The 23831-nt window shown below is 40.7% G+C and overlaps 2 protein-coding genes across 11 annotated transcripts in view; one reads left to right on the forward strand and one right to left on the reverse strand.

The window, feature by feature from the left end:
- SPATA45 (spermatogenesis associated 45) overlaps positions 1 to 9346 on the reverse strand; it is a 35021-nt gene extending 25675 nt beyond the window's left edge. The window contains exon 1 of one of the 2 annotated variants that reach the window (XM_086342337.1): positions 9237 to 9346. The gene's annotated coding sequence lies outside the window, so the exon portion shown is untranslated. The remainder of the gene's footprint in view (positions 1 to 9236) is intronic. The other variant, XM_086342338.1, reaches the window with a different exon arrangement.
- Positions 9347 to 9383: 37 nt separating this feature from the next.
- FLVCR1 (FLVCR choline and heme transporter 1) overlaps positions 9384 to 23831 on the forward strand; it is a 28858-nt gene continuing 14410 nt past the window's right edge. For 3 of the 9 annotated variants that reach the window (XR_015142639.1, XR_015142640.1, XM_086342311.1), the window contains exons 1-4: positions 9400 to 10411; positions 15510 to 15654; positions 16183 to 16309; positions 22087 to 22227. Coding sequence is in view for 4 of the 9 variants with exons in the window: in XM_086342311.1 (XP_086198437.1) it covers positions 9671 to 10411; positions 15510 to 15654; positions 16183 to 16309; positions 22087 to 22192 (1119 nt within the window). In the remaining 5 variants the exon portion in view is untranslated. Of the gene's footprint in view, positions 10412 to 15509; positions 15655 to 16074; positions 16310 to 22086; positions 22228 to 23831 lie in introns of all 9 variants that reach the window. The other 6 variants (XR_015142641.1, XR_015142638.1, XR_015142642.1 and 3 more) reach the window with 5 other exon arrangements.

Here is a 23831-nt window from a genome sequence, read left to right on the forward strand (position 1 = left end):
AGAATTGCAGTTAACGTCACATAGATTCTGGTAGCAACCCAAACAGTGTCCTGCTGGGAAGTAAAAGTCAGGAGCTTTTAAAGGCAAAGAAAGGAGGTTCGTATTACAAAGAATTTTAAGTGGAATTGGAGGCAGAATTTAGGCTAAACAGGTTTGGGTGCAAAGGCTAGCACTAGAGGGAGGGGAAAGCTCAACTCAGGATTGTGACAGGTTTCAGGTGTTCTTGCAGAGTCCTGTGAATATTTGTGGTTTGGCCCAGTTCAAAAAGTCATAGTTCCATCTATGTGTAAGGTTCACCTTGTTAATGGCCTCCAGGCTCCATTTTAAAGCACCTTGCTATCAGTGAATTCATTTTCTTTCACATGAGAAATGGAATATTTCCTGCCATATCAGTAAACAAGGATGTCACAGTCATCGGCAATTGCAGTCCTCCACGGTGAGCTAGTCATCCTGGAAGGAACTCAGGAAGGAGAGTAATACCTGCCATCTAGCACCCATTAGACTGCAGCCATTCCCTACAGTGAGCCCTGAGGAACTCAGGATGTGAAAAACACTAGGTACTGGCCCCAGATAGCTGAGGTGCATGTCAAAGGAATGGCTTCAATGAGCCCAGACTCTTGCATTCCCATACACAGAAATGAGCTAAATTCCTTAACCTGGGTTATCTGGTTTTCTTTAATTTACAAAAAATATGCCCTTTGTTGCAAAACATCTATATAACCTGGCTCTCCCCCAACACACACACACACCTCCCTATCCCCTCTCCCCGCCTTACCGCCCCCCATCCCCCCACCTCACTGCCTTCTCAGAGTCACTCTCTCAGGATCACTTAAGATGCTACCTCTAAAAATTTCCACCAAATAAAACGTAACTTTCAGGTTGCGGTATTTTTTCAGTTGATACACATTTCACAAAACCTTACCAAGGTCATTCCCACCCTAAGGTTATAGGATACAATACTAGGCATGTGGCCAACTATGTAAAATTAAACTGTTTTAGTTACATTTCAGAAGGGGGAGAGGACATGATTTATCATGTAATACAGGTTAAATTTTAAAATCGAGGTTCACATGACCCCCTCCTTGGTTTTGATTAACTTGCTGGAGCAGCTCGCAGAACAAAGGCACACAGTCTACTTACTATTTACTGGTTTACTACCAAAGAATAAGATAAAGGATACAGATGAACATCAAGATGGAGTAGATGCACAGGGCAGGGTATGTGGGGAAGGATATGGATTTTCCATGCTTTCTCAGGAGCACCACTCTTCACACCTTCAGGTGTTTGCCTGGTGTTAAAGAAACTCTCCTAATCCAGTACTTTGGGATTTTGTATGGAGGCTCCAAAATCACTGCAGATGGTGATTGCAGCCATGAAATTAAAAGACGCTTACTCCTCGGAAGGAAAGTTATGATCAACCTAGACAGCATATTAAAAAGCAGAGACATTACTTTGTCAACAAAGCTCTGTCTAGTCAAGGCTATGGTTTATCCAGTAGCCATGTATAGATGTGAGAGTTGGTCTATAAAGAATTGATGCTTTTGAACTGTGGTGTTGGAGAAGATTCTTGAGAGTCCCTTGGACTGCAAGGAGATCCAATCACCCCATCCTAAAGGAGATCAGTCCTGGGTGTTCATTGGAGGGACTGATGCTGAAGCTGAAACTCCAATACTTTGGCCACCTCATGCAAAGAACTGACTCATTAGAAAAGACCCTGATGCTGGGAAAGATTGAGGGCAGGAGGAGAAGGGGACGACAGAGGATAAGATGCTTGGATGGCATCACTGACTCAATGGACATGGGTTTGGGTGGACTACAGGAGTTGGTGATGAATGGGGAGGCCTGGCGTGCTGCAGTTCATGGGGTCACAAAGAGTCGGACCCGACTGAATGACTGAACTGAACTGAACTGATGGAGGCTTTCTCATATAGGCATGGTTGATCATTCATTTCATTTCTAGCCCCTCTCTCCTGTCTGGAGAATAGATGAGGCTGAAAAGTCCAAGCTTCTAATCATGGCTTGGTCTTTCTGGTGACCAGCCCTGCGAGGGGCCCACCAAGAGTTGCCTCATTAAAAGCGACTGGTTACACTGTTGTTACCCAGGAAATTCCAAAGGATTTATCAACTCTGTGTTAGGAACCAGGGTCAAGGACCGAATATTAAAACAAAGATGTTCCTAGTGCTCTTACCACTTAGGAAATTATAAGAATTTTAGGAGATCTGTGTCAAGAACAGTGTGTGTGGGGCAGGGTGGTGACAGAGACTGGGTGACAGATATGTATTTTATGATCCCACAGCTATAAAACAGTTTCTTTGCAAGCAGTATTTTACTGCTTAAGGAAACTTGTTTTAACCAAAAGTTTCGGACTTACTAGGTTTGTAAGTAGTGTTTAAAATGCTTTGAATGATCTGTCTTGTTAGACTTTTAGCATTGGTACATGGGTAGATGTCGTATTTGCCACTTTCATTGTGTGAATACTCCCATTATGGTCAATTTCAAGCTACTTACATGATGTCACTGAAGCTGAAGTAGAAATCTGATATTAGCAACTTTAACAAATCATGTATTGATTTAAACCCAAGTAACCACATTTTGTTTTCCTGAGCACAAAATCCTCCCTTACCAGTAAAAAACAAAGAAATTCAAATGAATACAGCTGGAGTAGGGGAGCAGTCAGTCAGAGATAAATGTGTGAATGGAAAACTTTAAATTTGTTTTTCTGAATCTCACCATCTTTAAAACCAACATGCCAACTAGAAATCTGATAAATCCATTCAGGTAAAGGAAATAGGAACAAGATGTAACATGGACAATTTACTGTGATTTGACATTGATTATATTTAAATCACTCAGGCAAATTTTAAGCAAGATAGGAAAGGCAGGAGCAAATTTAGCAAATCTGTGGGAGGTTTTAGGGCAGGATGTTCTTCCCACAGCAGCACTGAATTCCTAGCACACCTACGCAAAAAAAGGTACATGTAGTTTCCACCATCCTTCCATGGCACTACAATGGTATGCATGAATTACTTGGCTGATGCTCTCAAGAGCATCAACAATGTCAAAAAGAGACCCAAATGCCAAATTCTTATCAGGCATTGCTTCAAAGTCATTGCTCGGTTTCTAACTGATGCTGAAGTATGGTTACATTGGTCAATTTGAAATCACTGGTGATCACAGAGCTGGGAAAATTGTGAACCTTATGGGTGGTTAAACAAATGTGGAGTGATCAGTCCTAGATTTGGTGTGCAACTCAAAGATCTAGAAATATGGCAGAATAATCTGCTCTAACCTGTGTTTGGTTTCATTGTACACTAAGTCCCTTACATACAAACAAGTTCCATTTCGAGAGCACGTTCATAAGTCTAATTTGTTTATAAGTCAAACAAATCAGCCTAAGTACCCAGTTAACACAGTCAGCTATATAGTACTGTACTGTAACAGATATATAATACTTTTCATACCAATAATGCATAAAAACAAACACAAAAAATGAAGAAAACATTTTTAATCTTATGGTACAGTACCTTGAAAAATACAGTAGTACAGTTAGCATTCAGGGGCTGGCACTGAGCAAGAAGAGTTACTGACTGGAGGAGGGAGTAGAGATGGGAGATGGTAAAATTGAAGGATTATCAGCAATAGGAGGTGGAGGGCAAGCTGCAATTTCATGCATGCCTGATGCTGCTGGAACACCCGCTTGCCTCTTCGAAAGTTCACAGCTTGATGTTTCATATGTAGGGGACCTACAGTGCTGATGGACTCAACTGGTATCATGGATGAAGAAGAAGAAAGATGAAAACACACAGAAGGGAAAATCCTAGGATTCTTTTTCTAGGAATGTAGCGTATACATACAGATAAATCACTTCAATGGCAGCGGTGGGGGTTGGGGAGGGGACTGGATACATTTCAATGGGGTAAAGTACATCTGGGAGGATTCTAATTTCCAGCTTTCTCCACCTCTCTATTCCCAACCTAACCTTTCCACAGAGTAGAACAGCATTGCCTTGGCTGCTCAGGGAAACAGACATGGTAATAGTGGTGCCAACTGAAAACAATGCTGCTAAAATCTACCCCCGCTCCATGACACGTGGATTTGACATCTAGTGACTTTGTTCTGGCTTGTAACATACCCTCTTAGTCTTCAGGAAACCTTTGCTCAGGAACAGCCACATCACTCTTAATAGTATCTTGGACCTTGGATCCTGGGTATCATTCAGATCTCACATGGCTGAACTATTACATATTCGGATCTGTCTCAGACTTGCCATTCCACATCTATAAAGTAGCTCAGTCTCCTCTTGCCTCCCAACCAAGTGATGGTCTCAGTACTGTCCTCTCTGGCAGAGGTGAAGGTTCCTGTTATGTTATATATCCAAACATGTGATATTGTATAAAGTATGAGTCATACCTAAACTGGTTAATAAGTACTTACCAATGAAACCTCAAGAGAGAGGAGGCAAGGGTTAAGACATTAGAATGATAATACAGAGAGACACTACTGAGTTTTCTCCTTTCTGTACTTCATTTGTTACTTTCTGGAACTTTGTTGAAAGAGAATATGAATTTTGTCAAATCCTTTCATAGGAAATATCTTACTTTTCATAAATCAAAGAAATTTCAAGTCAGAAGAAATCTTAAATCTCACATAGCTCACGTTTCCTTGGAGTTTGGGCATTCTATCCATGACATACCTAGTCCAACACAGATTGCCTCTAACTCTTGTCTAGATATGTCACATGTTGTCTAGATATGTCAACTCTTGTCTAGATATGTCAACGGTTGGCTCCCTCCTATGAGGTAAGTGTAATTAGTATATGCCACTGCGTGCTACCCTTTGGGGACATCCGCAGATCATCTTCCAGGGAGGAGGTCTACCACCATAAATTCAGTCTAAAGATCCTGTTATACAGAGTGAAATCAGTCAGAAAGAGAAAACAAATATTGTACATTAACCCATATATACAGAATCTAGAAAAATGGTACTGATGCACCAGTACCAATGATACTGATGAATGTCTGCAGGGCAGACACAGAGAACGGACTTGTAGACACAGCAGGGGAAGGAGAGGGTGGGACGAATTGCAAGCGCAGCACTGAAACAGATGTATTACCTTAGGTAAAGCAGCTAGCTAGTGGGATGCTGCTGTATAACACAAGGAGCTCAAAACATGCTCTATAACAACCTAGAGGGGTGAGATGGCATGGGGCGGGTGGGAGGTTCAAGAGGGAGGGCACGTATGTATACTTACGGCTGATTCACGTTGTTGTGTGGCAGAAACCAATACAACATTGTAAAGCAATTATCCTCCGAGTATAAAAACAATAATAATTAAAAAAAAGACTTCACCTTCTAATATAAGGGGTATGGGTTTGACCCCTGATTGGGGTGCTAAGATCCCACATGCCTCACCACCAAAAAACAGAACATAAAACACAAGTAATATTGTAACTAATTCAATAAAGACTTTAAAAATGGTCCATGTTAAAAAAAAAAGACAAGATGGGATGAAATCTAAGAATACATGAAAATGAGATATGACTTTGAGGAGATACGAGTTGATAATAATGGCTCTGGACAACATTTTACTGAGTATTACTATATATCAGGGGTCAAGACACATTGAAGTTCTTTATATTTATTACCCATTTATTTCTCACAACAATCTTATGAAGAATATTGTCCCCCCCCCCTTCCCCTGTGGAAACTGAGGCACAGAGTAACTAATCCAGTCATGCAATTAGTAAGTCAAATAGCTAGGGTTTGAGTCCAGTTCATTTGGCTCTGGAGCCTGGGCCCTTAAGTGTGTGCCCATGTTAAGTTGCTTCAGTCATGTCCGATTCTTTGCAACCCTATGGACTGTAGCCTGCCAGGCTCCTCTGTCCATGGGGTTCTCCAGGCAAGAATATCAGTCGGTTGCCATGCCTTCCTCCAGGGGATCCTCCCGACCCAGGGATCGAACCCACGTCTGTCACGTCTCCTGCACTGACAGGCAGGTTCTTTACCCCTAGCACCACCTGGGAAACCTATAGTAGACTACCTCAATACTAAGAATACCTAAATCATGTGCCAGGTGTTCTTTACTCACTTAATCCTCCTGTTAATGGTCTTATAAGGCATGTGCTATTACAGATCAGCTCAGTAACTTGCCCAAGTTCACACAGTTAAGCGAGTACTAAAGTTGGAATTCAACTCCAGGTAGCCAGGCTCGAGGTCAGATACTCTTCTCTACTATTCTAAATCCTCTTGCTGCTATGCTCCATGATGATGACAGGGTCAGATACAGAACTTCGTTAAGTGCAGGGAAGGCAAAAGATAAGGTGGGCAAGAATAAGACAGGCTCAAGTTGGTGATAGTGTGGAGGGCAATTTTTTATTTTGTTGGCCAGGATGCATGGCATGTAGAATCTTAGTTCCCCAGCCAGGGATCAAACCTGTGCTCCCTGCAGTGGAACCATGGTGTCTTAACCACTGGATTGCCAGGGAATTCCACCATGGAGGGAAATTAGATACCATGCTAACTGGTGTCCAGGACACTCAGAGGACTCCCAATCCCATTCCTTCTTGCTAAGGACCATAGGAAAGACAAGTTATTTTTAAACAGATGGAGCCTCAACAATCAGAGAGAGGGGTCTCCCTGCAGGGCATTCAGGAAGCTCTTCTGTGCTGAAAGGAGAGTTATCTTTCCAATCTGGCAGAAGACAATCTCCAACCTTCACTGAATAATGGGGAAATGCGGCCCTAATGTACTTTGCTACTTTTTGATTTCAGGAAGGGGGTGCCTAAATGTTTACTGTGAACATGTGGATTGGAGGTACTACTGGGGCAAGTAAAGAAAGGTCCATTTAAAATTCTACCCATTGCTGGTAATCATTTTGAAATGTATAGAAATATGGAAACACTATATTGTGCACCTGGAATTAACATGTTGTAGGTCATTATACTTAAAAAAAAAAAAAAGGATCTAAAATTAAATTCTATACACAGATTCACTTCCTGAACAGTTGGTTTTTTGTTTTTTTGGTGAACTATGTAGGTTTCCTAGTACATAAAGGTATTTTAAAAGCCTCAGAATAATGAACAGTAAGTTGTCCTGAATATCATGCAATGCAATTAGTTCATTTCTCAGAAATCCATATAGACTTCTTAACAGAATGAAGTCCTTTGGATTTAGTTATTTGTTTGTTCACTCAGGGACATCACTAAGTTATCTAAAATAATATCTAAATCAATGTTTAGAAAATCATGTTTGTAGAAGAAATTTGCAAGTTTTTTTTAAAAAAGAGATTCACTTACAAAGTAAGCAATTATTTAAAATATACAAAGCTTGTTAGTTGCAATCATTCAGTAAATATTTATTGAAAACCTATTGCTAGGTACTGTTTCAAGTTCTCAGTATACAGCAACAGCAGCAATGCAACAAAACTTTCAGCCCTGCCTTCAAAGAACTTACATTTTAGTGGGGAAGGAGGAAATAACCAAAAAAAGAAAAGAAAAGTAAAATATAGGACATTTTAGAGTGTGCTAAGCATTAAGGAGAAAAATAAAGCAGGGGAAGCAGTTAGGGTGGTATGTGCAATTTACATAGGATGACTAAGGAAGACATTAAAATTTCCTAAGGTTTAGGATTATGTAGTTTTCATCTTCACTGATAAGTATCTGATAATAAGTTTATATGCTACCAATATAATGATGTTCAGTTCAGTTCAGTCCCTCAGTCATGTCCGACTCTCTGCGACCCCATGAATCGCAGCACGCCAGGCCTCCCTATCCATCACCAACTCCCGGAGTTTACCCAAACTCATGTCTATCGAGTCGGTGATGCCATCCACCCATCTCATCCTCTGTCGTCCCCTTCTCCTCCTGCCCCCAATCCCTCCCAGCATCAGGGTCTTTTCCAGTGAGTCAACTCTTCGCACGAGGTGGCCAAAGTATTGGAGTTTCAGCTTCAGCATCAGTCCTTCCAATGAACACCCAGGACTGATCTCCTTTAGGTTAAGTAGCAATAAAGTGTATCAGGTTTTAGCATTCTAGGTAGCAAGACTTTTTAATATTAAGTCCATTGTGAAATACCCCTAGTTTCAATTTCACTTTAATAATGAATATGTGTCTAGAAAAATGGTCCATAGCTAGCTAGTGGGAAGCTGCTGTATAGCAGAGGGAGCTCAGCTTGGTGCTCTGTGATGACCTAGAGGGGTGAGATGGGGAGCTGCCGGGGAGGCTCAAAACAGAGGGGATATATACATATATATTGCTGCAATCCATGGGGTCGAAAAGGGTCAGACACAACTGAGTGACTGAACAACAACAAACAGGTGATTCACATTGTTGTATAGCAGAAAGAAACACAACACTGTAAAGCAATCCTACTCCAATTAAAATACATAAATAAAAAATGTGAAAGTCGTTTGGACCACTTCAACTCTTTCTGATCCCATGGATTGTAGCCCGCCAAGCTCTCTGTCCATGGAATTCTCCAGGCAAGAATACTGGAGTTGATAGCCATTCCCTTCTTCAGGGGCTCTTCCTGACCCAAGGATCAACCCCAGGTCTCCCTCATCCCAGGCAGATTCTTTACTAGGGAAGCCATTTGGAGTCTTTTCTTTTTTTCTTCAAATTTAGTTTCCCAAGAAGTAGCAGGGCTGAGATTTTCTGTTGTCCAAAAAGACTTACAAGGCCACGTGCGCTCTTGAGAGCAGGGAATATGTCTGCTTTTTATTTTTTTATTCCCCAGAGTCCATGACGGTATGAGGCACATTCCTTTCAAAGCAAGTTTGGTGCCTGGAAGCCAAAGAGTGAGTTCAGTTAACCACTAACTGAAAGTGTGGGTTTACGGGAAACCGTTAAGCAACTGGGCCTGCTCAGACACAACACATCCCCAGGAAATTCCAATTTCACAAGGGCAGATTTCTTAAGAAATCTATTTACTTGGAACAGAATGCTTTCTTGCGTTTTTCCAATGTCGAGATAGCACCAATTCATGAAACCTGGTCCAGTGTGCTCTACAGGCAGGGTCTGATATCGACAGACAGCTGCACTGGGCCAAGGAGGCCAAGTTCGTCCTCCGCCACTATCAAACTTGGCTCTAGGGGAGCCCCTGTAAGCGGAAAGACTGATGACCGCCTGTCTCTGCTCTGTTTCTCCTACCCCCTCGCTTCCCTCCCTAGTTACTCGATCCAAGCGTCGCCTCTCGCCCGCCCGTTCGCCCATCCCCGAGTCTGAGGACTTCTGCCTACCGCATCCTTCCAAGTGGCGATCACCCAGCCGCGCGACCGCCAGCGTGACCCTCCTCCTCCGCCACCCGGCAAGACGTGCCTCGCCCCGCCCCTCCGGACGCGCCCTGATTGGCTCCCGCGGGCGAGGGCGCCCGCTGATTGGCCCGAGGGCGCGATGACGCTGCGCTCACCTACCCGGCCTGGTAGCCGTGGGGACGCCCGCCGGGGCCGCGCGTGGGGTCCAGGACCTCGCTTGCTGACTCTGGCGGCACGGCTTTGCCGCTCTCGGTTCACACCCAGGCTCCCCCAGCTGGGGAGACCGTCGCAGGAGCGCCGACCGAGGGGTAGGGGTTTTGGGGGTGGTTGCCGGGAGGGCCTTGGGGCGCAAGCTGGGGTAGGGGTATAGGGCGGGGAGGAGAGCGGGGGCGCCCGGCGGCTCCGGGGCGCCCGGGGACATGGCGCGGCCGGACGATGAGGAGGGGACCGCGATGGCGAGCGGACACCCGCCGGCGAACGGATACCTCCCAGTCCCGGGGGACGCGCCGGCCGGAAAGGTGAGCGCGGAGACGCAGAACGGGCCCACGGCCGGCTGTCTGGCCTTGAACGGGGTTTCTCGGGACAGCCCCAAGGCCACCGCCTCGGGAACCCCGGACGGGCCGAAGACTCCGCTGGCCCCGGAGGAGGAGACCCAGGCCCGGCTGCTGCCCAAGGACCCGGGCGAGGAGACCCCGGGGGGCGAGGGCACGCTGGTGCCCCGGATCGCGCTCTCCCCGAGGCGCTTTGTGGTGCTGCTTATTTTCAGCGCCTACTCCCTGGTGAACGCCTTCCAGTGGATCCAGTACAGCATCATCAGCAATGTCTTCGAGGGCTTCTACAACGTCTCCTCGCTGCACATAGACTGGCTGTCCATGGTGTACATGCTGGCCTACGTGCCCCTCATCTTCCCAGCCACCTGGCTGCTGGATACCAGAGGCCTGCGGCTCACCGCCCTGCTGGGCTCCGGCCTCAACTGCCTGGGCGCCTGGATCAAGTGCGGCAGCGTGCAGCAGCATCTCTTCTGGGTCACCATGCTGGGCCAGTGCCTGTGCTCCGTGGCCCAGGTGTTCATCCTCGGCTTGCCCTCCCACATCGCTTCAGTGTGGTTTGGGCCCAAGGAGGTGTCCACAGCTTGCGCCACCGCCGTGCTAGGGAATCAGGTGAGGCTGGGTGATAGGTGAAAATCGAATCCTGAAGGACCAGATAAAACGGTTTAGGCCGCAGGGTCTAGGAATATGGATGAACCCTTAGGAGGCATTTTATAAAGGAAGGAGAGGAGATGAGTAGTCACAAAATAAGAAGCAGTCTTGGATGAAAGAGGGGTTTTGGTTTATTTGTGGAAACAGAACTTTCAAAACCAGTTTTAAATGACTACCTTGTCATCTCTGAGAATTATCTGTAATTAATGGTATATGCCCATAAACGCATAACACTTGTGAGTGCTGCAGTGAATGAGACTGAGGTAGGTATTATTTTTGTAGGAAGGTGTTGGATTCAAAGAAGTTTGTTCTTAGTTTGAGTGGTCAATGTGAACAACTTCTGTTTAATTTTATGTATTAGCAGTCAGTGGAGTGCCTGGTACATAGCAGACGTTTATAAACGATTGCCAAATGTTCTATTGATAAGGACCTCACAGCATTACTGTGTCCAGTTACCAACTTTTAATGGTGAGAAAATGCAAGACAAATCACAGATCATGGAATCCATTGTAAAAAGGTGGCTTATTTTGCCCAGTCTCCATTAAGGTGTTTCCTAGACTTTACCAACACCATAGGTTCAACTTCCATTAGCATTCCAGTAGCATTATTAGGTAAAATATGTGTGTGTGTGTGTGTGTGTGCGCACATGTGTGTGTGTGTGTTATTTGCAAAATGGTTCTTTTAATATTTAAAATTTAAATTTTGCATATGAAGTCCTATGATAGTTGATGTAAATTATATTGAGTGTTCAGCTTGAGAAGAATCAAGTTAAAAAACTATAACAAAAACATCACCTCTCTCTGTTCATATATCACTACATGTAGCTATGTAACCCACTCCAGTACTCTTGCCTGGAGAATCCCATGGACAGAGTAGCCTGGCAGGCTACAGTCCGTAGGGTTGCACAGAGTCGGGCACGACTGAAGTGGCTAAGCAGCAGTAGCAGCTATGCAACAAAAGATTGTTACTCTCTTCTGATCTGACACTTGTTTCAAGATCAGAGTAAAATCTATTTAAAATCAATGTATAGAGAAACTCTAAATGTAGGCCTACTGCTTTTATTTATTTCCTTTAAAAGTAGAGAAGAAGGGATAGTTTGAAATTTAGTTGTAAAAAAAAAACACAAAGAAATTTAGTTGTATATTCAAAATAATTTGTGACATATTTTAGTTGGTTGCTTCTGCATGTTTGGATAGGAACTGTTTCTTTAAAATATTTTTCATTTACAAAATCATGTTCAAGATTAATACTTCATTGAGCATGATAGAAATACCAACTCCTTACCTACGAATTATCTATTTCATGAATAGTAAATAGAAATGTTTTCTCATAGGTAGATTTCCCTCTGACAATTAGCCTCGCTCTGGGACTTCCTCCTACATTCTCCCTAAGTGTTCTCATCCTTTCTTGTCTCTAGTAGCTGTGCACTTGCTCATGACTCCCAGCTGTGCATCTTTAGCCTGTTTATAGAGTGATCATTCATAATAATAATCAACATTATTGAACATTCACGAAGCCTGGTACCATACTAAGTACATTACACACACTGTATCATTTAATTTAATGTAATAAGATAGGAACTATTAGTCTTCTCCTTTTATGTATACAGAAGCTGAGACTTGGAGGGCTAAAATTATTTTCCAAAAGCCACACACCTCATTAGTGGTAGCATTCACACTTAGGTCTGTCTGATTCCTGAATCCTGTTTTTTTCTATCCATCTACAGTACCAAGTCTCTAACCTGAGAGAAACCTGTTTTAAGAAAACATTTTTAAAAATTTTTAGTGCTTCAGCCAAATTGCACAGCTCATGGGATCTTAGTTCCCCAACCAGAGATTGCCCCAGCAGTGAAAGCATGGAGCCATAACACTGGGCCATCAGGGAATTCCCAAGAGAACCTTTTTTATGTATTTATTTGGCTAGTCTTAGCTCTGACATGTGGGATCTAGTTTCCTGACCAGGGATGGAACCTGCACCCTCTGTGTTGGAAGCTTGGAATCAACTACTGAACCACCAGGGACTTTGTAAAACACAGATCAGATCATGTCATAACTGCTTTGAACTCTCCAGTGGTTTTCCATAGTAATTAAAATCTAAATTCTTTACTCTGACAAAACTTTACTAATATGTTTTTGGTTGCTTAAACACTAAGCTTGCATTTTGCATAAGGGCCTTTGCAAAAGCATTCTTTCTGCCTGGAAGGTTCTTCCTCATAGGATCACATTGTTACAACCTTAATATCACTCTGCTCTCAGTTTAAATTCATTTTAAATATCATTCAGTGGCGTTTCTTGAGGATCTCATTTAAAGTTGCCCAGTCAATCTATTATTACACCGTGTTCTTTAATCCTGTGTAGTGCTTATCAGTGTCTAATATGTTTATGAAAGTGTTAGTCGCTCTGTCATGTCCAACTCTTTGTGACTGTATGGACTGTAGCCTGCCAGGCTCTTCTGTCCATGGAATTCTCCAGGCGAGAATACTCAAGTGGGTTGCCATTTCCTTCTCCATGGTATCTTCCTGACCCAGGGATCAAACCCAGATCTCCCGCATTGCAGGCAGATTCTTTACCATCTGGGCCATAGAAATTGTTAATTATTGCTCATCTCCCATCCCCACCATTAGATGCTCGATTTAATTAAGTAGGCACATAGTCTGAATGTACAACATTTACTATAGTGCCTGGCACATTATAGTTTCTCCATAAGAATTTATTCAATAAATTAATGAGCTTCAGACTCATATAGATACTGGTCAGCCAGATATTTCCACTTGACTCTCCCACATGACCCCACCAATCAAAATTTGCCTTGTCTTCTAGCTCATTGCTTTCCATTTCTGTGGTCGCAGCTTAGCCTTGGCCACCTGCAGCCTCGCCTAGAGCTTTGCTAACTGATTTTCCTATCTGCTTTCCTCTCTCTAATTGTCCATTTGCATCCAGTGTGGTCTTTTAACGTGCAAATCTGTCCTGGGCACTCGCTTGCCCTGCCTGCATTGTCTTCCATTGCCCTTAGGGGAAGAAAGTCAAACTCTATTAAGGACAAAGTGAGACTTCTGGTTCCGCCTTCTGCCAGTTAGTTGCTCAGCGTCACCTGTCTGCAGCTCCCATTTCTCACATACCGCCCCCGCCCCGCTTCCTCTGCTCTGAGGGCAATTGTGCACTGCTTACAGTTTGTCAGGGCTTCCCTGGTGGCTGAGACAGGAAAGAATTTGCCTGCAGTGCAGGAGACCTGGGTTAGATCAGATTCTCACAAGGTCATGCTGTCTGTTTCCTGTGTGCGTGATGTCCTTGACTGGGAACATTTCTTGTTCGATTGGCAAGCTCTAACTTCCTATCCGGATCTTTGCCCCTTCAGAAATTTTTCCGGAACCCCAAGTCTATATAAGATGCTCCTCCAAAGTACTGTCTTAACTAAGGTGACCATATGTTCCAACTGGCCTAGAATAGTTCAGATATACACCTGTTGTCCAGCACAACTGCTCGTGGAGTCCCCTTCACTCCAACTAGTATTCTTGCTTGGATAATCAATTACACAATCCTCACAGTCTTGACAGCCTCTCATCACAGTACTGCACTTACGACACTCGTAATTACCCGTTAAATTGTCTCTATCCAGCTTTTTATAGGGAGAAAGTGAAATATTTGGTAAATGTTACTATCTCTGCCTCAGGCTCCTTTTTGAAACCTATCTTGGACCCTTCTTCTCATGTCCAAAGAATCGGATCTCTCGCTCTGTTGAATCTCCTTTAATATCTTGGTTTTATTTCTCTTGTGATTATCATAGCCCAATTTTATTTTACTGAGGTGAAATTCACATAAAATTAATCACTTTAAAGTGTACATCTCTGTGGCATTTAGTCCATTCACAATGTTGTTACAACCATCGCCTCTAGTTCCGAAACATTTTCATCTGCCCTCAAAGAAGACCCAGTTCCACTAAGCAGTCACTCCTCATTTCCCCCTCTCTCTAGCCCCTGGCAACCACTAATCTGCTTTTTCCCTATGGATTTCCCTAGTCTAATTAAAATCATACAGTATGTGACCTTTTGTGTCTGGCTTCTTTTAGCATGTTTTCAAAGTTCATCCATGCTACAGCAACTGTTGGTATTTCATTCTCTAAATAATATTTCATTGAATGATATACCACATTTTGTTTATTCATTCATTGATGGACAGTTTGGTTGTTTCCACCTTTTGGCTATTGCAAATAGGACTGCTTTGGATATTCATGTGCCATATTCAATACCTGTTTTCAGTTTGGGGGGTATATACCTAAGAGAGGAATTAGGTTATATTCTATATACTATACCTATATAGTATAATTACTATATAGGTTATATAGTAATTCTATGTTTAACTTTTTAAGCAACTGCCAAATTGTTTACCTTGGTAACTGCGCTGTTTACAATCTTACTAACATTGTACAAGAGTTCCAGTTTCTTCACATCATAACGTTTCTTATTTTCTGTTTTTTTTTTTTTTAAATTATAGCCATTCTAGTGGGTATAGTTTTGATTTGTGTTTCCCCAATAACTAATAATATTGAGCATTTTTTCATGTGCTTGTTGGGCACTTGTATATCTTCTTTGGAGAAAAGTCTGTTCAGGTTCTTTGCCCATTTTTGAATTGGGATGTTTGTCTTTTTTGTTATTGGGTTGTAAGAGTTCTCTATGTGTTCTGCATAGTAGAGCCTTATCAAATATATGCTTTACAAATATTTTTTCCCATTCTGCAGGTTGTCTTTTCTCAGCATTTTGTGTGTGTGTGCATGTGTATTTTTATTATCTTTTCTGATTTAAGTAGCCAAAGGGTAAGGAGTGTAGCTTACACAACTTTATAGCAGCATCATTTGAGTGATTGGAGCTTAGTAAATGTTTATTGAATAGGGAAGACGTTTGTCAGCGATTTTCCTTCAATAGTAGAATGGTAAAAGCACATTAGAACATGGTTCTTTAGAGCTTACGAAAGCACCGTACACATACTGGTGTTTTTTTTAATGTTGTATTAATTACTTTTTTCCCTTATAATAAGAAGAATTAACAGAACTGTTTATTTTACAGCTTGGAACTGCAGTTGGCTTTTTGCTGCCACCAGTTTTAGTGCCCAACACACAGAATAACACACAACTGCTGGCTCGTAATATCAGCACCATGTTTTATGGAACATCAGCTGTCGCCACACTTTTATTTATTTTAACAGTAATTGGTAAGTGAGTTACTTTCCCTAAAGCTTAACTAGATAGGTGCATGACAAACATAGGAAAATAAAAATAAATGACCCTGAAAACTTGTACTGATGATATCTCAAGTGCTATTTGCATATTTCATTCTCGCTGTTCACTTTCTTGATTAGATTATGAATGCTGCAACCCTAGGGGTATGCTGTGGTTCATTACATCTGTCTTAATATTGTACAGGGTTGGAAGACTAATTTCATCTCATTTATCTCCCTACTAATTTTTCTTTCCTGATAACTTGGTTTCAAGCATATTACCTGTCTTCTCTTTGCATATCCATCTATACGGTCTGCATCTTAGACACTAACCTCTCCAGGAACAAGTTCTTGTCATGCTTTGCAATGATGCACATAGGCCATCACCTTCCTTTGAATGATAAATCCTTCCAGGGATCCCCAATTTAACAACTGGATCTGACATGTTGGCCAGAGAATGACCCTGGGCAGCAGCCAGCCGTTCAGCAGAATTTCAAACTGTGGCAACTGTCTGCTTGTCAGGCCACTCCAGCAGAGCTCTCTTGCCACCACTCGTCCCCGAGTCCTCCTGTCCGGGCCTGTCTCTTGAAGCAGTCAGTCAGGATCAGCTGCAAGCAGCCATCATCAGTTTGGAAGACGGTTTGGGAAGGTCTGCTTTTTAAAGTTTGTTTTTCATGGGAAACAGTTTTGATTTCAGGGAAAAGAGTAGGTGAGGCTTACTTAAAGTAATACAGCTGCTAGCATGGCTTTTGGGCACTCAGTATATCGTAAATGGATTTGAAGAAGAAAGGAACTGTAAAGTTGAAAGGCTGTCTTTTAATCGTTACAATTTATAGTTAAATTTCATTATAGCTGGAGTTTTAAATTTTATATATTAATTTTTACCATGGTTATAATAGTAATGAAAACCATAAGTTTTATGATCACCAGATTAAAAAATCCTCAGTTTTCAGAGAAAATTTATGTTTTAATAGAGATCGCCTTTAGAGATGAACTGCTGGACCCAGGGAGAGGAAACTCAGACCACGTACTTAATTTCCCTTAAAATAATGAACAAAATATTCTCTTGGTAGCATTTAAAGTATTCTGACATGTCCAGGCTACCTATGGTTGGTTTTTATGTTCCAGTTAGAAAGTGGCATGTTTGCTGTGTGCTGACTACTGAAAAAGGACAAATTATGCCTTGTAGTCTTTTGGCAGTCTAACAAAATTTTAAAAGACATCTATATTTTTTAAAAAACAGATACCTGTATCTACTTTTCTGGTATCCATATTTGATTTGCTAGATGAAATATGAAATACAGTTTATATATATTTTGCATAAATGGATCTTCCATTAGCAATAGGAATTATTAAAATATAAAATCCTCTTTCCTTTGATTGCTATGTATCTTTGCCTAAATTCTGGTTTTCCTTTTTTATTGTCCTCAGTTGCTTATTTCTTTGGAAGAAGTGAGAGTAATAGATTGTATATAAGATATCTCTAGATATAAAATCATATATATGACACATATGTATTTAAACATATATATATGAGATGCTACAAACACAAGATTTTTATTTGTCAAAGGAGTGGGACAAAAAATAATAATAGGTGTGACCATTGGCATATCACCCTGTGTTATTTAAGAAATTAAAAGAGAGCTATTCATGTATATAATTACTTATTTATATACTTATGGCTTATGAATAGACAGTGGAAGTGGGAGGGGAGAATGGGAAAAAATGGAAGGGAAATGTAATAGGAAAAAAAAGCTCATTGTCAAGTTTTGTTTGGTGACCTTTAATCTTATGATACTAAACATAGTATATAAAAGCAAGATAATATTGAGTTGTATTATGCAAGTGTAGTTTAAAATTGTGACATTTAAATTTAAAATGTACCTGTTTTCCTTATTACTAAATAATTTCTGTTGAGGAAAATCTGGATTACTTTAAAAACCTCAATTCAGTCGCCCAGTCGCATCCGATTCTTTGCAACCCCATGAATTGCCTCACACCAGGCCTCCCTGTCCATCACCATCTCCTGGAGTTCACTCAGACTCATATCCATCGAGTCAGTGATGCCATCCAGCCATCTCATCCTCTGTCATCCCCTTCTCCTCCTGCCCCCAATCCCTCCCATCATCAGAGTCTTTTCCAATGAGTCAGCTCTTCACATGAGGTGGCCAAAGTACTGGAGTTTCAGCTTTAGCATCATTCCTCCCAAAGAACACCCAGGGTTGATCTCCGTTAGAATGGACTGGTTGGATCTCCTTGCAGTCCAAGGGACTCTCAAGAGTCTTCTCTAACACCACAGTTTAAAAACCTACTTTCTTAAAATTCCTCAATTATTGAGGCAATCCTACTTCCTTCTAAATTCTACCCATAAATACTTTGGAAACCAATCAAATATTCTAAAATAATTTAGTTTTGCTGATGCTTTTCAGTAATGTGACATATACCAAATTGGTATTGAGCATTCTTCCTAAAATACTAACTTGAGGATTCATGCCATGTAATCCTCTTACCCTTTGTAAGTGTAATCCATCTAGCATTTCTAAGAATTAATCCCAACTTCCACTGAATTTCATACTAATACCCCATTTTTATTGGGAGAACACTATTATAGTCTCTAACATTTGATTTATATGCCTTAAATATGTTTAAAAGCATACTAAATGGTATATTTCATTTAATGTTTGCAGCCCTATAGGGGCAGTACTATGTTATCATTTCTATTTTATAGATGAGGAAACTGGGTCACAGAATTTAAGTAACTTTAACTAACCCATGGTCACAGTAAGTAAATGCTAAGGACAAAAATTTGAGTTTAGGCAGTCTAATTCCATTAATAAAATGTTACTTATGCAAACATATTTTAATTTTTACTTAGTCCAATTTTTTGTTTCAATTCAGATTCCTGTTGTGTAAGTGATAATGCCATTCTATTTGAAAGTTGTTCTTATGCAGATTAACTCTATCACTTAAGTATGTCAGTTAAAATCCTTATCATCCTGATTCACTGAAATGAATAGATGACAGAAATCAAAAGTTAACGGCAGTCAAAATATTTACTGTTAAAGTTTTAAAAAATATATAACATATATGCCTAATTTTACTTTTATTCTTATATTCAAGATATTTATATATTGGTTGCTATTATAAACTTCTAATAGAAATATATTTTATGTAGTCTATCAGAATTTCAAGTCCTGAGAAAAGTCTCTGGTTTTATTTTATTTTTAAAAATTATTTATTTATGGCCACACTGAGCAGCATGCAGTATCTTAGTTCCCTAACCAGGGATCGAACCATTGCCCTCTGCAGTGGACATGCCAAGTCCTAACCACTGGACTGCCAGGGAGTTCCCTGAAAATTCTGATTTTTAAAAATAAATATTCCTCAAAAGGACAGTGCTCAATAATTACAAAATTATTTTACATATTTTATATCATGTAATCCTCATACCAGCTTGTTGTTATTATCTCCATTTTATGGATGAGAAATCTATCTTAGCTGAGAAGCAGGAATTGATTTCTTCAGAGTCATATTATAAGTTGAGGCAGAGCCAGGATTAAAACCTGTGTTTGTCTTATAATAAGTTAATATGTGTGATGTCTGCTTGAATCACACAGGTACAAATAATGAAATCAAAAGATAATATAATCTTATTTCAAAAAATAGAAGCGGTCCTAAATACAGTAGATTTGTTACTTATTCATCAGGAGAAAAAGTTTGAATGTGTTGCCCGAAAACCCTTTGGCTACTTTCCATGCCTATTGCCAAGGGTGGAGAATAACTGTTTTATTAGTTAATTATTTTATTTGCACAACTTTTTGGTGGGGAGAAAGTAGAAGTCTATTTTTCAAAGGAGAAAGAAAAAGGCATATTTTATCTTTTGAAAGGAGCAGTGCAGCGTACAAAGGGTGACGGATCAATAGTTTTTTGATTCTTCTTTTTCTTCATAGACTGAAGCCTGACTTTACTTTCATGCACTGGAGAAGGCAGTGGCAACCCACTCCAGTGTTCTTGCTGGAGAATCCCAGGGACAGGGGAGCCTGGTGGGCTGCTGTCTTTGGGGTCGCACAGAGTCGGACACGACTGAAGCAACTTAGCAGCAGCAGCAGTAGATAAAGGCTTGATTTTGTCCAGGAGAGCAGGCAACTTCCTGAAACTAAGAGATAACCCTTGTGTTGAGAAAACAAGTCTAATGGAATTATAGACTACCAGAACTTGTTTTCATTTTGCATTTGAGTTCAAATCTGAGCCATTTAGACTTATTCTACCACAGTAAATAAAAAATCTTAGAGACTTAAGACTCACTGAACACCCATGACTACATCATAGGCATAATTTTTACATTCTGAAATGTTATTTTAAACCGTGTGAGTTCTGTTTTACCAATATTAATAAAAAGAGTTATCTCCTGTCTTAACTAGGATGCAGTCTTTCAGGAAAGGACAGCAGACATCTTCAGCAGTGCAGGGAGCAGATAGGGTGAAAAGAGGAGGAGGGATTGCAGCTACTTAAACGCTTTATGTCTACCAATCCTCCAATGTAAGGGGTACTAAAAAGTAAATATTTATGAGTTATGTCGACTCTTGAATTAGTTGTAAGACCTATAATAATAGAAGTCTTTTAGCTTGATGTTTTCTTTGTATCATAATTAATCCATGGTTTGATGAGCAAAGAACTGTAATTTTTAAATTTTTTAGCAGCGGATAGAATTAGAGAATTAAAATATTGTATACAAATTTAAGAACAGTTTCTTTCTCTTGCAGTAATTTTCAAACTTGGCTGGGTGTTGAGTTTTGTGTTTAATACAGAGTCTAAGGTTCTGTTCTAGACATCCTGATTCATTGAGCCTTAGGTAGACTCTCAAAATCTGTATTTTTAAAAAATTTCTACGTGATTACAATTGACAGCCAAGTCCATCAGATCTAACCCACTGTCAAACTGCACAGCAGGCCTTCTTTGTTGGAAGAAAGGAATAGTCACTATTTAAAGAGAAAGAGGAAGTTCTAATATTTTAGAAAATATTACTTCATTCTCAATCCATCAGTGGCATCTAAGATGAAAAAGTTCTAGAGATCTTCTGTATAACAGTATGCCTGTAGTTAACAGTACTTATTATACACTTAAAAGTTTGCTAAGAGGGCAGATTTCAAGTTAAATATTCTTGTATCAGTAAAAAAAATACCAGTGGCAAGTAACATTGGTGGAAATTGAGACATGATTATGTGAAAACTATATAACCATGTTGATGCCTGCCAACATCATTGAGTGCCAACATCAGACCATTTTAGATTCAGTGAAATACAGCATTTCCCTTCTATTTTAATTTAAAATTTTGAGTCAATACCAAAACTAGATTTTAATTTCTGCTGTACCAGTCTTAGCAGATCAGCTCTTCTAGCAAAAAGTCTTGATTCCCAGCTAGCAAAACCCTACAGAAATCTCTCCTTTGCCATCTGTTGCAGGAAGTTGGTAGATCCTCCGTTGCTTAGCAAAAGGGCAGTCTCTAAATGTCTGGCTGAGCAGGTTGTGTGATCTAACTCCATAGAAATGAGCAGTACTAGAACTTAAGGTCTCAGAAACCATGTGTCATACTTTTATGTCTCTCAGCTCTACCCCTGGATTTTCCATATGCAGCCAAGGTGGGTCAGCAAGCAGGGCCTAGCTCTGCTCCAATGAATCCTCTTGGACCCTTTCAGTTCTAGAAATGATAAACTTCTTATCAGGTTTCAGGAGAAAAGAGGTACTAACTCAAGCCAGTCCTCTAAAAGTTCAATAAGATATTGGCTTACTCATATCTAACCTTATCTCTCATTACAAATTGAACCAAATTTAGAAATAGAATACTTAACATAATAAAAATTAATCTTTCTTAACTAAAACTGGAATAATCCCTGGGCAAAGTTTAACATAGTATTATTGATGATTTTGTAGTTCACTTATGTGAATTGGCCAAATCTCTGAGTTTTAGTCAGTCTCAGAGGGTTGAGACGGAGAAGGCAATGGCACCCCACTCCAGTACTCTTGCCTGGAAAGTCTCATGGACCAAGGAGCCTGGTGGGCTGCAGTCCATGGGGTCGCTAAGAGTCAGACACGACTGAGCGACTTCACTTTCACTTTTCACTTTCATGCATTGGAGAAGGAAATGGCGGCCCACTCCAGTGTTTTTGCCTGGAGAATCCCAGGGACGGGGGAGCCTGGTGGGCTGCCGTCTATGGGGTCGCACAGAGTCGGACACGACTGAAGTGACTTAGCAGCAGTAGCAGAGGGTTGAGATGATAATACCAAACTATTCTTCACTTAGAAATTAGTGAAAATGAAAAGCCTTACCACAAAAGATTTTTACTACCTCTTTAAACTTAAACTAAATTTAGTCTGCTCACTAAGGAAGACGCATATATTGAATTTCCTTTTCATGTATGTTTCCAGCATTCAAAGAAAAACCTCAATATCCACCAAGCCAGGCTCAAGCAGTTCTCCAAGACAGTCCACCCGGAGAGTACTCCTATGTGAAATCAATAAGGAACCTATTTAAAAACATTCCTTTTGTCCTTTTATTGATCAGTTATGGTAAGTGGTTTTCTTTTATTTTTGTTGATGTCTGTGTAAACCTTTGAGCATTGCAGATTCTTTTCCTTTAGTGGTTTGAGTTTTAATTAATGAGATAATGAAATAGGTTTATTAACTCTATAATAATAGCATAGTCATAAACTTAAATTTTGAACTGAAAGCAAAAACTTCAGAATGAGCTTTTTAACATGTTTTTAAAACAACAAAAACAAGTTATAGCTATTAAAGACAGAAGCACTTTCTTCTTTCATGAGTTCTCCCAGGGTATTTTTAGGTCCTTAATGAATTACAGTTCTGACTGCCATAAGGAAAATGTCATCAATAATTCCTGTCTTTGACCTTATGCAAGCTGTCATCTAACTGGAGTATTCTATCAAAATCTCATCCTTCTAGATCTTTCAGCATAGCAGACAGATACTCCTCCTAACACTGTAGCTTTGACTGTAGGCACCAACACATTTGTTCTGACTGTTTATTCCTTATTTCTTATATTAACACTGTTTGTTAGCCAGTACCCCCTATTTCTGTCTTACTTGCCTTCGGATGTCACTGTGATTGTCTTTATATTTTCAGGCATGTGGGGGGTGCACTAGAGGACAATTCACACAGTAGCTGAGGAGGAAGCATTGACAAAATATGGTGCCCATTGGTTAAAGACTCTTAGTCATCTGTGAGAAAAATAAACTTTCTGAACCTGACGAAATTTGTCTACAAAAACCCTGTAGCAAACATCTTTCCAAAGACAGAAGCTCAGAAGCATTATTACCCTTGAGAATCAATAAGAAGTATCCCTTAGAACAAGGATGCTTATTGTCACCACTTCTGCTCAGCATCCAACTGAAAGTCCTGGCTGGTCCAGTAATACAGGAACAATTAAAAGCACGTGAATTGGAAAGAAAAAAGGTGATTTATTCACAGATAACATGACTACGTATATCAGAGGTCAGCAAACTGTCTTATGAGCCAAATCTGGCCATTGCCTATTTTTATAAATAATATTTTATTTACTTACATTTTTTCTACTATGGCTGCTTTTGATCTACGAGAGCAGCACCAAGTAGCCGCATCAGAGACTATACAGCCTGCAAAGCTAAAAGTATTTACTGTCTGTCCTGTTACAGAAAGTGTTTGCTAACCCCATGGTCTACAAACGAATGCAAGAGAACCTACATTCTCTGTTAGAATTAACGATATTAAATACCTAACAATGTGAAAATATCAACTGCATTCCTATAAAAAGATAACTTTTTATAATAGCGGCCAGAGGTATAAGATGCCTGGGAATAAATCTACTAAAAAGAACTGTATGGAAATCAACTATGCTAGTGCTCGTGCTCTGGAGAAGGCGATGGCACCCCACTCCAGTACTCTTGCCTGGAAAATCCCATGGACGGAGGGGCCTAGTGGGCTGCAGTCCATGGGGTCACTAGGAGTTGGACACGACTGAGCGACTTCACTTTCACTTTTCACTTTCATGCATTGGAGAAGGAAATGGCAACCCACTCCAGTGTTCTTGCCTGGAGAATCCCAGGGAGGGGGAGCCTGGTGGGCTGCCATCTATGGGGTCGCACAGAGTTGGACACGACTGAAGCGACTTAGCAGCA

This window comes from Bos grunniens, chromosome 16 (assembly GCF_055505025.1).
Source record: "Bos grunniens cultivar Pamir isolate PY7600 chromosome 16, Bosgru_T2T1.0, whole genome shotgun sequence".
In the NCBI taxonomy this organism is placed as follows: Eukaryota; Metazoa; Chordata; class Mammalia; order Artiodactyla; family Bovidae; genus Bos; species Bos grunniens.